General features: G+C 41.8%; 1 protein-coding gene across 1 annotated transcript in view; it reads left to right on the top strand.

The window, feature by feature from the left end:
- Nucleotides 1–12,352, top strand: part of METAP1D (methionyl aminopeptidase type 1D, mitochondrial) — a 44,750-nt gene that overhangs the window by 32,102 nt on the left and 296 nt on the right. The window contains 5 exon segments of the mRNA XM_066322821.1: nucleotides 1,909–1,948; nucleotides 1,951–2,071; nucleotides 10,488–10,585; nucleotides 11,229–11,276; nucleotides 12,159–12,237. Of these exon segments, the coding sequence (XP_066178918.1) occupies nucleotides 1,909–1,948; nucleotides 1,951–2,071; nucleotides 10,488–10,585; nucleotides 11,229–11,276; nucleotides 12,159–12,237 (386 nt within the window).

The following is a 12,352-nucleotide window of genomic DNA, read 5'->3' as shown; positions in this document are numbered from 1 at the left end:
TAAGATGGTAGCATTTCATAGAGGAAATACGAATTTTTTAGGCTTGAAATGTAGACTTGAAAATGTGTTTTAGTATAGAGACAATAGTGCTATCCATTACTGGATCCTCAGCATAGTGCAATTTTCAACCTATTGTTACCAGGTTAATGTTTCTTCCAACTTGGTTCTTTCACTGAATTTTAAGGAAATAGTGTGTTACAGTTGCTGTGGTTGTAGTTTATTAACATTAGAAATATGTAATTGCAGCTGATGGTGCTGCAGTAAATATTATCATTTGGGTTTTTGTTGGGTTTTTTGTTGTTGTTTGTTGGGTTGGGTTTTTTAATTCTCCTATGTTTTAAACCTATATTTGCTTTTCCAGAGTGATAATGATGTTTAATGTTGGGAGTTTGTGTGTTTTACTTGCTAGAGCTAAAAACAAACTAGCTCAGTTTAAATATGAACTATCTACTTTAAAACCTGCCTTTATGGGCATTAAATTAAAATTGGGGATTAAATTTAAAAATGAGCATTAAATAAAAATAAGAACATATTTTGTAGTGGTCTGGACTGGCAGAGGATGATGTAGAGCAGAGGATTGCAACTGCTTTTTGCCAGAGCAGTGGCAACACAGTTGGGCCCTTGCTGGCACTCACCTTTCTTTAAAATACCCCTTGCTCCTAATGGCCTGCATTCTCTTTATATCTCAGCCTGAAGACAAACCTGGGCTTGGGACAAACTGTCTGTAGCATGGGGTTTTTGGGATTGTGGGTTTGGTTTTTTTTTCAGTTTGGAATCAACCAAAAAGAATGTGAGTCTGTCTTTCACAAATAGCTTGCCAGTGGCAAAAGTTCAGTGGTTCGAGCTCGGTGAGTAATTAGTTGTAGAAGGATAGTTGCCCACTGTTTGGGGGAGAAAAAATGTTTTAGAAGATCAAAACTGTGCACCATTATCATTTGTCTTTTTGTAGGGAAATATCACTTGGTCTTACAGTTATGGGCCTGCCTGCCATGTGCAGAGCTGGAAACCCCATTTTAATGGTGTGTTGCAGAGCTCCATAGTACATAGCCAGGATTTCTTGTGCTCAACAGAGAATTTCAGGAGGGCTAACATTTAAAATCTATGAAATGTCAAAAAGAAAAGAAAAAAAGAAATGTAATTAATTCAACAGCATGTTTCATTTTCAGAACATGAAATTTTTCAATGCCACAGCAGTACATTTATTCTCTCAAAATTATCTCTGGAAATCAGAAGTAAAATCCAATGTTAACACCACATTGTAGCTTAAAAATGAGATCAAAGAAAACCTGCAACAGTTGACAGTGGATTTGGTCTGTGTTTTCTGTGGGGTTCACTCTGGTTGTTGGTAGCAGGGTCTGGCTCTCACCTCAGGTCTCCAGTGGGGACTGCAGACTACGGACATTCACCTCCCTGGCAGCCACCAACAGGTTCCACGTGCCACGGCCAGTGTTGGGCTCAGTCCCTGCCCCTCTGGGGTACAAACAGATCCCTGCCTGCAGGGGTGGGGACCAGGATGGGTGGGCACCTGGCAGCCCCCAAGACCTGCTTCAGCCCATCCGTGGCCCCCACGGATCTTCAGACAAGCAGCCCAGTTGTCCTCATGTCCTGTGGCTGAGCAGTATGACTGCCTGGTGCACTGCTGGGCACTGATACTCAGCTTGTGCTTTTCTTGAATTTAAAATGGACAATGTTGGGAACCCTTAGGCACTTTGCAGTCTTTCAAGCTTGCTTTTTTTTTTTTTTTTTTTTTTTTTTCCCCCCTGCAATGTTTTGTCTTGCAAATATGACTTACCTGTCTATCTGTTGCAATATGTAGCTCGTTCCTAGAAAGAATGGATTTAATTAAGACAACGATTTGTTTCTGGATGCCAAATGAGAAAATGTCTTTACATTTCTGCATATGTTTAGGTGTATTACAATGGCTACCATGGTGACACTTCTGAAACCTTTTGGTGGGCAATGTGGATAAATCTGGTGAAAAGTTAGTGGAGGTTGCCAGGAAATGTAGAGATGAAGCAATTGCAGCTTGCAGACCAGGGGCTCCCTTCTCTGTAATTGGAAACACAATCAGGTAAGCCTTATATTGACAAGTAAAAGGAGGGCTGGCAAATGGGACAAAGGTTATTGGTGGTTTGGTATAAAGCTGATGACATGTTTTATGATTCAAAACCATCATTTCAGTCTGATATCAGTATGTGAACTGCCAAGCTATAATGTTGTTCCTTGGGTAAGAGGTATTTTTTTTAAGTGAATTACACTAGGGTCAGCAAAGATAAATGTAGAAAAAGACAAAGATATTCATAAAGTAGATTTAAATTAAGAGATGTAATTTGCCGTGGGCTTTTGTTTATTTTTTATTTGAGTGTGACACTACACCACATCTGTCTAACAGTGTAAGACAGTTAGAAACCATTGTTTTCATTGAATGTTACAAAGGAATTAGTCAACATAAATAAGCTCTTTGTTTAAAAACTACGAAAATATTTAACTCAAGAGCTTCTGATCTTACAAAGAGCAGTGCCTGCAAACGTCACAGGGAAAAAAGAGCTGACATTCAGAGATTTTTTTCCTATTTTGCATCTCTTCTAGCCTTCACATAAATGCAGTCATGACTCTTCTGCTGATGGATTTAAATAAAAATGCGTCCTAGTTTTTTGAAGGTACCTATGGATTATTGTAAAATGTTTGCCAAAAGAAAGAAATAGACATATCATATACATTTCATTAAGCAATACTTCTTCGGACTGCTAATGGTCCCAACATGCTATTGAATTCATTCTGATTACTTAAAAGCTGCAAGGCTTAGTCACCTTGAAAGGATGCTGCCTTTTTTTTTCTTTGTAAATCTTCAAATACTTTAAGAAAAAAAGAGAACGGCAAAATATCAGTTAGATGTATTTATAGCTTTAAAAATATTGTAACAGAGTCTGAATCAAACTTTAGTAAAACCTCTTTGGGTTATATCTGAGAAGCTTTTATTGAAGACTTTGTATAAAATTGTGTTTTTGACAGTTTTAAATTATAGGCTAACTAGCCTGAAGAAAAAGGATAGTGTCTTTCTGTTCTTTCATAGGAAATGTTGAATCAGACCCCTACTGGGAAAAGAAATTTAATGCATATCTCACTATCTTACTGTCCATGAATATAATAGAAGTGAATTCAAAATGTAGTTTTATTTTTGCAAATGGGATGAGTCGATAGATGCACCTCATATTTTTGAACACCTAGGGTTCAACAAATTTACTGGTGGTGCTCTTGCATTTTAACAAAATTTATTCTTGAGTAGAAGGGGGCACAGAACACTGGATTCTTATTCAAGCATTCTATCGAGCTCTGCATTCATGGCTGTGTCTAAAGGGCATGTCAGCCTTTGATTCTCTCTGAGAGGTAATTATCCTTTTCCTGTCACGGAACAACAAATGATAGCTAACTACAGAGGCACATTTGCAGTAGTCACATTCATCAACTGCAGAAAAAAAATTCAATTTAATTGTGCAACACAGCTGCACATAGGCTTTTTGAGCATTTCTGTTGTTCTCCCTGTCTTGCTATTCCTCCCTCCAGATCTATTTTTTAAACTTTTTTTTTCTGGTTATTTTTCCCCCTTTTTGTCTCTTCTTCCCATTTTTACTCTCTGTACTTTCTTGTTAAAGTAATTTTCTTTTGGCTCTCATTCTTTTTTCCCCATTGAAGGCTATGAATGTAGAAAATTATCACAATTACTCATATAATTGAGCCTCTTTGTAGCAAGTGCAACTCCAGTAGCCTTTCTCCATCATGAAAATGGTTTCATTATAGGGTTTTTCATATTCTCTGACACCATCTACACAGAGGAACAGGCGTGCAGATGAGATGTACTAGGAACAGGGTAGATCAGTAAGGTCACAGTAGGAATAATTAGCTCTGCTATGGAAAGAGCATCTAGGCCTTTTACTGCTACATAAATGTACTGTCCATGGCTTTTAGTCACAAAAAACTTACTAACAAATGGAGCTCCCGCCTACTACTTTGAAAAAAAGATTTGTATCAACACTACAATTTTCCATCATTAAGACTAATAACACAGAGCCTAGTATACATCAAGGGGAATAAAAAGAAAAATCTCACATTCAAGTGGCGGCTGGGTGCTGACCTTTGTTCCCTTTTTTTGTGTTCAACTTAACTCTTTACAAAAAAGAGCCACACGCCACACCAACATGCAGGTGAACTCCAGCTAGTGCTAGCAAAGCATGGCATTCAGTTGGAAAATCTGATAAATCTCCATGCAGGATAATGCATTTCATTACAGATTCACGACATTAATTCTAGCTGTTTAAAAAAAAAAAAAAAGAAAAAAAAAAAGAAGTAGAAGAAGAAAAAGAACAGAGTTGAATGTGACATTGGATTTCTGCTGTGTTGTTACAGAGGTCAGTTTACTTGCAAAATGTAAATATATAGTCAGTGTCCCCTTTGCAAAGCAGATTAATTGAAGGTAGTAGCTGCTCAAAACTGCATCTGAAATAGCAGGTCATTAACTTTATTTCTCAAGATTTTATCATGTTGACAATTTAAATGTGCTGGTTTGTTTAGAACTGCTTTAACACTCCCTGTGCTGAAAGCTCACCTTGGCTTGGTGAAGCTGTGTGTTTCAAGTTATTTTTCATTTGACATTTGCTTGCAGACAGACATATAATACATATATATACATCAAAATCTCAAGTTTCACAAGAGCTAGATATTATAAATGCCTGAGAACAAGCACCTTCAAGCTGAAAACATTTAGGTCCATCAGAACGGAAATGTGTCTAGGTTTCTTTCATCAGTTTTTCTGTAAAGGTGCTCCAGTCATACGCACAATGTATCTTATGCACAAATAATGAGAATATTTCCTTTCTACAGTAGGTTTCAGAATAATTATATCTTGGAGTAAGTTTGCGGTCAATATTCTAACATAGTCTTTGCTATGGAGGCTCAATAGCTGACGCCGAGTATTTCATTGATAGCAGTTCATTCTCCCATGGCTACAAGTTGCAAATAAAAGATTGCATGGAGTCGTGAGTTACTTTGCTTAGAAAAAATTGGATCTTTGCTAACCTCTTTCTACTGGAAGGCATATCAAAACTATTGGTCAGGTCCAGTGTAAATGGAATTGGTTCCTATGATCCATTTTCTTCTGCCGTTTTTGACCTTTTCAGACAAAAATATGCTTTTTAGACAGTGAGTTGAAGTGCATGGAAGTGTTATGAGTGTAGAGAGCTAAACAACTTAGAAGTGGTGTTGTTAAATGAACCAAATTTCAACTCCCACAAAAAAAATAGTGATGAAAGTATTAATAAATGGTTTAAAATGGTTAACTCGTAAGTATATGTTTTGATATTAATTTAGAAAAATATAAAGCAGATTTTAAAAAAATCTGTTTCTATCAGATTATGCACATTTAAACAATAAGTGGCTCAGGCAAAATAAGTCATTTTAATGTCATCTGTGATAGATTTTCCTTGACAGCTACTGTAAATTACAATTACACTGCTTCTCTCTGCACTTGAAAGTAAGCATTGCAATAAATTATCTTTTATTTCAATCCATCATGTCTGCTTTCAGAAACGGGGAACCTCAAATAAAAGTTCAGCACTATTGTAAGAAAAATACAGTAATTTGTGTTCCAGTTTGAAACTAAAATGTACCTTTCTTTCAAAAAACAATTGTTGGCTTTCAAAAATATTACTAATTATACCTCAACATTTATTGTCATTATAGGGAATCCCTGCACTTGTGTTTTCCCTCAGTCTAGGATTACTATTTCAGAAAAAAAAATTAATATTTTTCCTGTAGAATTTTGTACTTTCTCAAATTAGCTACTATGGTACTATTCAAAACAGGTATTTTTATCACAAGTAAATATAGTTTAGGATGAGTCTGGTATCAATACTTTAAAAAAACCAACGACAAGTATGGCCATTCAGTGGCCATTTTGCTAATAATATAGCTAAGACAAACATGATTACTTCTAACTAAAGAAAAAAAAATCAGATCCCTACATAAGAACACAATTATCATGGGGCTGTTACCAGTTTCAATGTTTCTCAAGTATATTCACTGCCAAGAAGTGTAAGACAAATTTGTTTAACAACTTCAGCCATTCATGTCGTGCTGCTCTGCAGGACTGTTTTGGATAAAGTTTCATCCCTGGTAAGAGAAGCTGGCACTGTGGGAGAAGCGTCCCTGGCTGAGGATCAGTTCACCAGGATGCTCATCCTTGGCAGCAAAACAGTCTGTGCCATCTTGTCCAATCAGTCAAATTCTTTCTTCCCTTGTGCCACCACAGAGCCCAGAGAAGCAGTAGCTATCAATGCTGAAAATGGGAGTGTTTCACTTTTTTTTTTTTTTTCCAGGGAGTGCTAAGAATGCTAGACCAGACCTACCTTGAGGATAAAGTGACAAAATTTGGTAAAAAGAAAGAAAATGCTCCTCTAGGTGCTCCTATAGGGTATCTGCACAGGACAACCCCCTAAGGAAATTATTTTAACCTGCTTTTCAGCTTAACAGGCAGGATTTACCACCCAAGAGCCCCTTTGAGGGGAAGCTTGAGTATCAGGGAAAGCTTTCTAGAGAGTCAGCACTGCCTGTTCCTCCATTGTGGCAATTTCCCTGTTAGGCTGCTGTCAGGACAGCAATGCATGTCTCCACACTTATCCCTCCACTCAGAGAATTAGCTGTTGTCTGGCAACATGGGAAGAGGATTCTTAGATGGCAACTGACACCCATCTCTCCTGTCTCCACTCTCCGAAGCATGACACCACCGTATGACAGGCTCTGACAATGGCTTCAGGAGGATGGCTTGGCCCTCAGGGATGTTTCTTCACCAGCTGGGTCACTGCCAATCCATCCCCATGCCAGACACTTGGCCTGGCTTTGCCATCAGCAAAAGAAAAGTAGCACTGCAGCTACTCTTGACTCTGCAGCCACTGGGCTGGAACACATGGCAGCAAAACATAAAATCAAGTACTGGGCTCACTAAATAATTATGCTTTTAATCCTGCCTGATTCACCTCTGCCCAAGTATGCAACAAAGATCAAAATGTGTGATAATAAATGTTGTCAATGGGTATTTTTAACAATGATTATTCGGAAGAACTTTTTTTTTTCCTCTTGATGCTATCTTGTGAGGTCTACCTCTGCTGCCCCAGTGTTTGCTCTGGAAATGATTTGCTGGGATGTGCCCCATCCAAGGGGAACTGGCAGACTGGCACATCCTTTCCCACAGCAGATGCCAGGCAGCCCAGCTCAGCCATGCCAACCTCTGTCTCCTGCCTTCACTGCTTTCCCACTTGCAGTCAGGGTTCCTCCAGCTGTCTAAGCTTATGCTGCCTGTCTGCAAGAAGCATCTGATGAAGTTTGGGCTGCAATCTTGTAAGATTGTCTTATGGGAAAGCCTCGATGAAAGACCACCACTGACAGGTCCTGAGCTGGGCAGAGAGACAGTGAGAACAAAATGTTGAGCCGTTGTCAGCAACAAATGGTAAATGTGTGCGAAAATGCTCCATTCCCTCGCATCTTGATTTTTAAATCAGATTGGACAGCCTGGGAATGCTGGAGACCAGAGAGGCTAACCAGGACCAATAGTTCAATTCCCTCTTCTCAGAGCTGTTTCAAAGTTACAACCAACATGTACATTTACAGGATTACCTTTGCAAGTTGTAGCTAGGATTAGCAGCTTTGTTTTGTTATGAAAGCTGGATGTTTTACTGTAACTCCACAAGGATGTAAGAGCTCACTAGGATTTGTTAAATACTCCAAAGTAAAGCTAGTAGTTGTGGAGGAAAATGCCTCATAGGACCTTCTGAAGCTCATGCAAATACTAAAACCAGATTGAAAGTGGCTGAGTTTAATACCTGCAGCTTATTTTCAGTGTGTCACTTCATATCTGTTCACCGTGTTACTTTTTATGTAGAGAATACCAAGGCTCTGTATGTGAACAAGAGGAAAGAAGGAGGGGCATGGTGTCTGTCAGTGTAGATGTCAAAGCCCTATGAGCTCCAGGATCCCCTCTTTTGATCACACAGAGTAACCACCGAAGTACTGATGCTAACAGCTCTGTTTTCAAGCTGTTTGGCAAGAAAGTGGTAGAATTCACCATTGAGACGGATATGAATAATTTCTTTGACTGCATGAGGACAGGATACTGTTATAACACTGCCTTCTGCATGCCCCAGTGCTTGTGCACTTGGTGCCCAACATGCAGCTCCTGCTGCTACTGCCACCCTCCTGGGCAGCAGCTGAATGCTGTGGCTGGAGCTTCCCCTGCCCACTGCAAAGTATGTAGCCATGGTGCTCAGAAGAATAGCTGCACAGAGAGAAACTATTTCTGTCTTGCTGCAGAACATGGATTTTTCTGGAAGAAAAAATCATGTAATAATACAAAAAATGACCATGCTCTGTCAGTGGTCAGGGATGCCATGTAAGGACATCAGCAAAGATGAACAGTTAGTGTGATTGTTTATAATTTTGCAAAAAGACTGGCAGAAGAAGATGAAAGAAAACCTTATCACATGTTGCGTGTATGGCTTCTCCCATCTCTCTTCAGAGAATCACTTCACTCATATGGGAGTCATCATCTGCATTGCTCTGGGCTTGATAACTGGAGTTCTTGGATTTTGTGTATGTTTCTGAGGAATCTGGTTTCTAACTCATCTCCATTCTCTGTACTTCTTGCTTGGCCTTCAGCGGCATCATAGCCAGCAGGCCAAGTCTGACCCCAGATATGGGGGATATGATAGAAAGGCAGGGGAGAAAGTGTTTTCCATCTCTAGTAGGACTTGTCATTGCATAATCCTTCATTAATTTTTCAAAGTAATTGATATTTAAAGTTTATATATATAAATTATTTATAAAGTCTGGACTTTGAGTGCAAACAACTGAGCCCAAATTTCTAGCTTTATTGGTAATTTGGAGTTTGGAGGGAGCTAAACTTGAAATTTCCATTCTTCTCCAGAGTTAATAAAGAAATATGATCAGTCTTTATGTCAGAGCAATGGGTAGGTAGAAGGTAATATGAATCCTGTTAAAATATATTCTAAGGTCTGAACACTGCAGCATTAACCAACTCTACTCTCTCACTGGCATTTTACTGTGGTAGAGCAGCATGTCCCTGAATTGAGTGGCATTAAATTCTGGGACGATGACCCATGGGCACTGGAGCCAGCACTGCAGGGTCTGTGGAGCCTGGTGTGCAAAGGCTTTGTACAGCAAGCTGAGGCCACTTTGCACCTGAATAAAAGCTACCCCATGGAGATTAACAGGCTTTAATTTGTGCAACAGCTTTACCTTTAGTTGACTTTCTTAACTTTTTCAGCTTTCCACCTGTAGTGAAATTGTGAGAGCATTTCCTAAGATATAAACACAGACAGACCTGAAGTTCTTTAGTGCCTACCTTCATTCAAAGAAGCAGATGAAGCTTTTAATGTTATAGGCAAAATCTCTTCAGGCTGAGTGCCTTCCTGTCTTGCTCCTTTTTGAGTTTAGAAATAGGATGGGGATGATATGCAGGGACAAGGGTAACTTTCTTGTCATTTCTAATCCATCTCCAGATCTTCCTGAATCTCAGCTTTTTTCTGGTTTGGATACAGGCAGGCCTTCTGGCTGAGCTGCCTCAAATCACTCCATCCACCACTGCTTCCACCACTGCTTGAGTACAGGGAAAGCCTGAAAGTGAAGCCTGCAGATGGGGTGGGCCAGCAGCCAGAGGATGCCCCATTTATCTTCAAGTCTTCCAGTTTTGGGGCACTGGGATAGGAATTTACTTTCCTACCATGGGTAGGGATCAGTGCCCAGCCATGGTCCTGCAGGCAGTTCTCAGAGATGCTTCTTCCTCAGGCAGGCCATAAAAGGCAAGACAGATCTCGCTGACAGAACTGAAACACTGTAATTGTTATGACTTGGCTTTGCCTCTGTGGCAATAGGTTCATTAGAAATATATTGTTATTTAGCAAAAATGTATTTGCTGGACTTTCAGTACATTTTTACTAAATGTTTGAAGTATTATGAAAGCAAAGCAGTAGGGCTCTTAACTTTCCCTGTTGGCAGCAGGAGCCGCCTCTAGGTGCAGGCCCTGGGTGTGCAGCCCAGCACAGAGTCTGCACTTACAGAGAACTCGGCAGAGGCTGTGGTTTGGTACTGTACTGGGGCCTTGGCAACTTCGGCTGTGCCATCTTAAAATGAGCTCCCAGAGTGCTTGTGGAAAAGGTTACCGTCCATCAAACGGGGAGACAGCACACTGCCGTTCTACCTAGACAGCAGGGCTGGCACGGGAGCTACCAGCCTCTGCTGGCAGGCGCGTTGATTCTGAAACCCGACAATGGCTCAGCCATGCTCTCCTCAATGACTGTCTTTGGGAACGGTGGCAATGTGGAGACCCAGTGTCGGCAGCAACGCGGTAGCAGGGGCTGGGGCCGTCTAGCGGGGGTGGCGGTCGGGACGCGCACCCTGACACGTCCTCTTTGCCCCCGCAGCTCCGTGGCATGGCAGGGTGGCTTCCAGGTCTGCCCCTTCTTCGTCGGCCACGGCATCGGGTCGTACTTCCACGGGCACCCCGAGGTGTGGCACCACGGTAAGCGGCCCCCGCCCGCCGGGCCCGTGTCCCCCCGCGCCGCTGCGCTCCGCCCGGCGATGAGAGGGCTCCGGAGAGGGGGAGAGGGAGGGCGGTAAAGGGAGCAGAGCCCCCACGCACATACACACCCTCACGCACACCGCCGGGCCGGCGGGGCGGGGGATTGCCGGTGGGGACATTAAATCTCTGGGAAGCTGGAGGGCATCCTCGGCCTCGTTTTCTGGGGGTCGCGTGGGTATTTTTGAGGACAAGTCGCTCGTTAACGGAGCTGTCGGGGCAGCCGAGCGCCGCGGGCCGCCTCCCCCGCCCGCTCCGGGCGGCAGCCGCCGTGTCCCGCGCCTCCGCATCCCGCCCGCGCCCGAACCGCGCCGGCGAAGTTTGTCACGGGGCAAAGAAAATCTCTGCTAAAATATTAAAGTTCCCGGCCTGGACGGAGCCGCTGTCGGGATGGTCTCGCTGCGGCCGGGATGGGATCGCTTTCGGCGGGTGCTCCGACTTGTGACGGGGCTCGGGTGTACCTGCGGGCTAAAAAGGGCTTTAAACAAAGGGCTTGGTTGAGTTCTCAAAAAAAAAAAAAAAAAAAAAAAAAGGCCTGAGATGCATAAACGCGGTTGTTGGTGTTTTTTTTTTTTTTCTTTTGTAGCCAATGACAGTGATTTGTTAATGGAAGAGGGAATGGCGTTCACAATAGGTTAGTAACTCTCTGCTATGGTTTTCTGTTAAAAAAGCACGCACGGAGCAGCCCAGATCTGTAACATTTCTTTATGGGATATAGAAATAACCATGCAGACAGAGGGACGTCGGTGAGATTGACCTCCTAGGAAATAGATTAAAATATCATTTCAAAAATGCATTACGAACTATTTGGATGAAATAATTTTCAAATTACAAGATTTAAATAATGAAATGTTAATTATAAATTTTGCCAATATTTGACTCGTATTTTTGGCAAGGCAGAGACTCTGCCAGCACACTCGATTTGAGGAGGGTGAGAAGGATGCGATTGTGTCCCCGAAGCCGAGCAGCCTGGTGGCACTTAGTCATTTGCTGCCTGCCAGAGCTGCTGTTGGGTTTGGGGACTGCGGCGGCGGTTACCAGCCGGAGCCTCGCCCCGCAGACCGATCGTGTTCACTTCCAGTCGTGGAGAACTGCTGGGGAAAAGCCTTCTTTCTCACCGTGTGGCTAAATGGTGCGGCAATTACAGGGAAATAAGAAAATTGTTGTTTTGCTGACTTAATGAACATTTTAAGCCTGTTTAAAAAAATTCAAATATTTAAAACTATCTGTTGTTTATAAATGTGGTTGGAGCTTTGGTTATTATCCACACGGTCTTAATTAAAGCTTGATTAAAATTCCATGCTTTTACAAAAGAGGAATGGGCAACTTCCTACCTTGCTCTTTTGTCTTCCTTTTTAATTTACATTTTAGTGTTTCAAGAGAATGCCAGCCCAGGGAGAGGGGACCTGTGTGGAAGGGGAGCTACCTGCTGGGACACCCCCCCTTCCATGCTTATATCACAGTCCATACAAGAGTGCGACTAACTTTAGAATGCATTTTGTTTTTCTTGCTGCAGAGCCAATAATAATGGAAGGATCCCCTGAATTTAAGATTCTGGAGGATAAATGGACTGCAATTTCTGTAGACAATAAAAGGTGCCTGATTTTATTTTTGGTATTTCCTAAGACATGGAACTCATCACTGACAACCCAAAACCCAAACAGATGAGTTTCCAGGCATGGTGAATGTATTTGCCCCCTCATAACTGCT

This window comes from Sylvia atricapilla, chromosome 7 (assembly GCF_009819655.1).
Source record: "Sylvia atricapilla isolate bSylAtr1 chromosome 7, bSylAtr1.pri, whole genome shotgun sequence".
Classification (NCBI taxonomy): domain Eukaryota; kingdom Metazoa; phylum Chordata; class Aves; order Passeriformes; family Sylviidae; genus Sylvia; species Sylvia atricapilla.
Note: the sequence above shows the minus strand (reverse complement) of the source record. Positions and strands in the feature narration are given on the sequence as shown.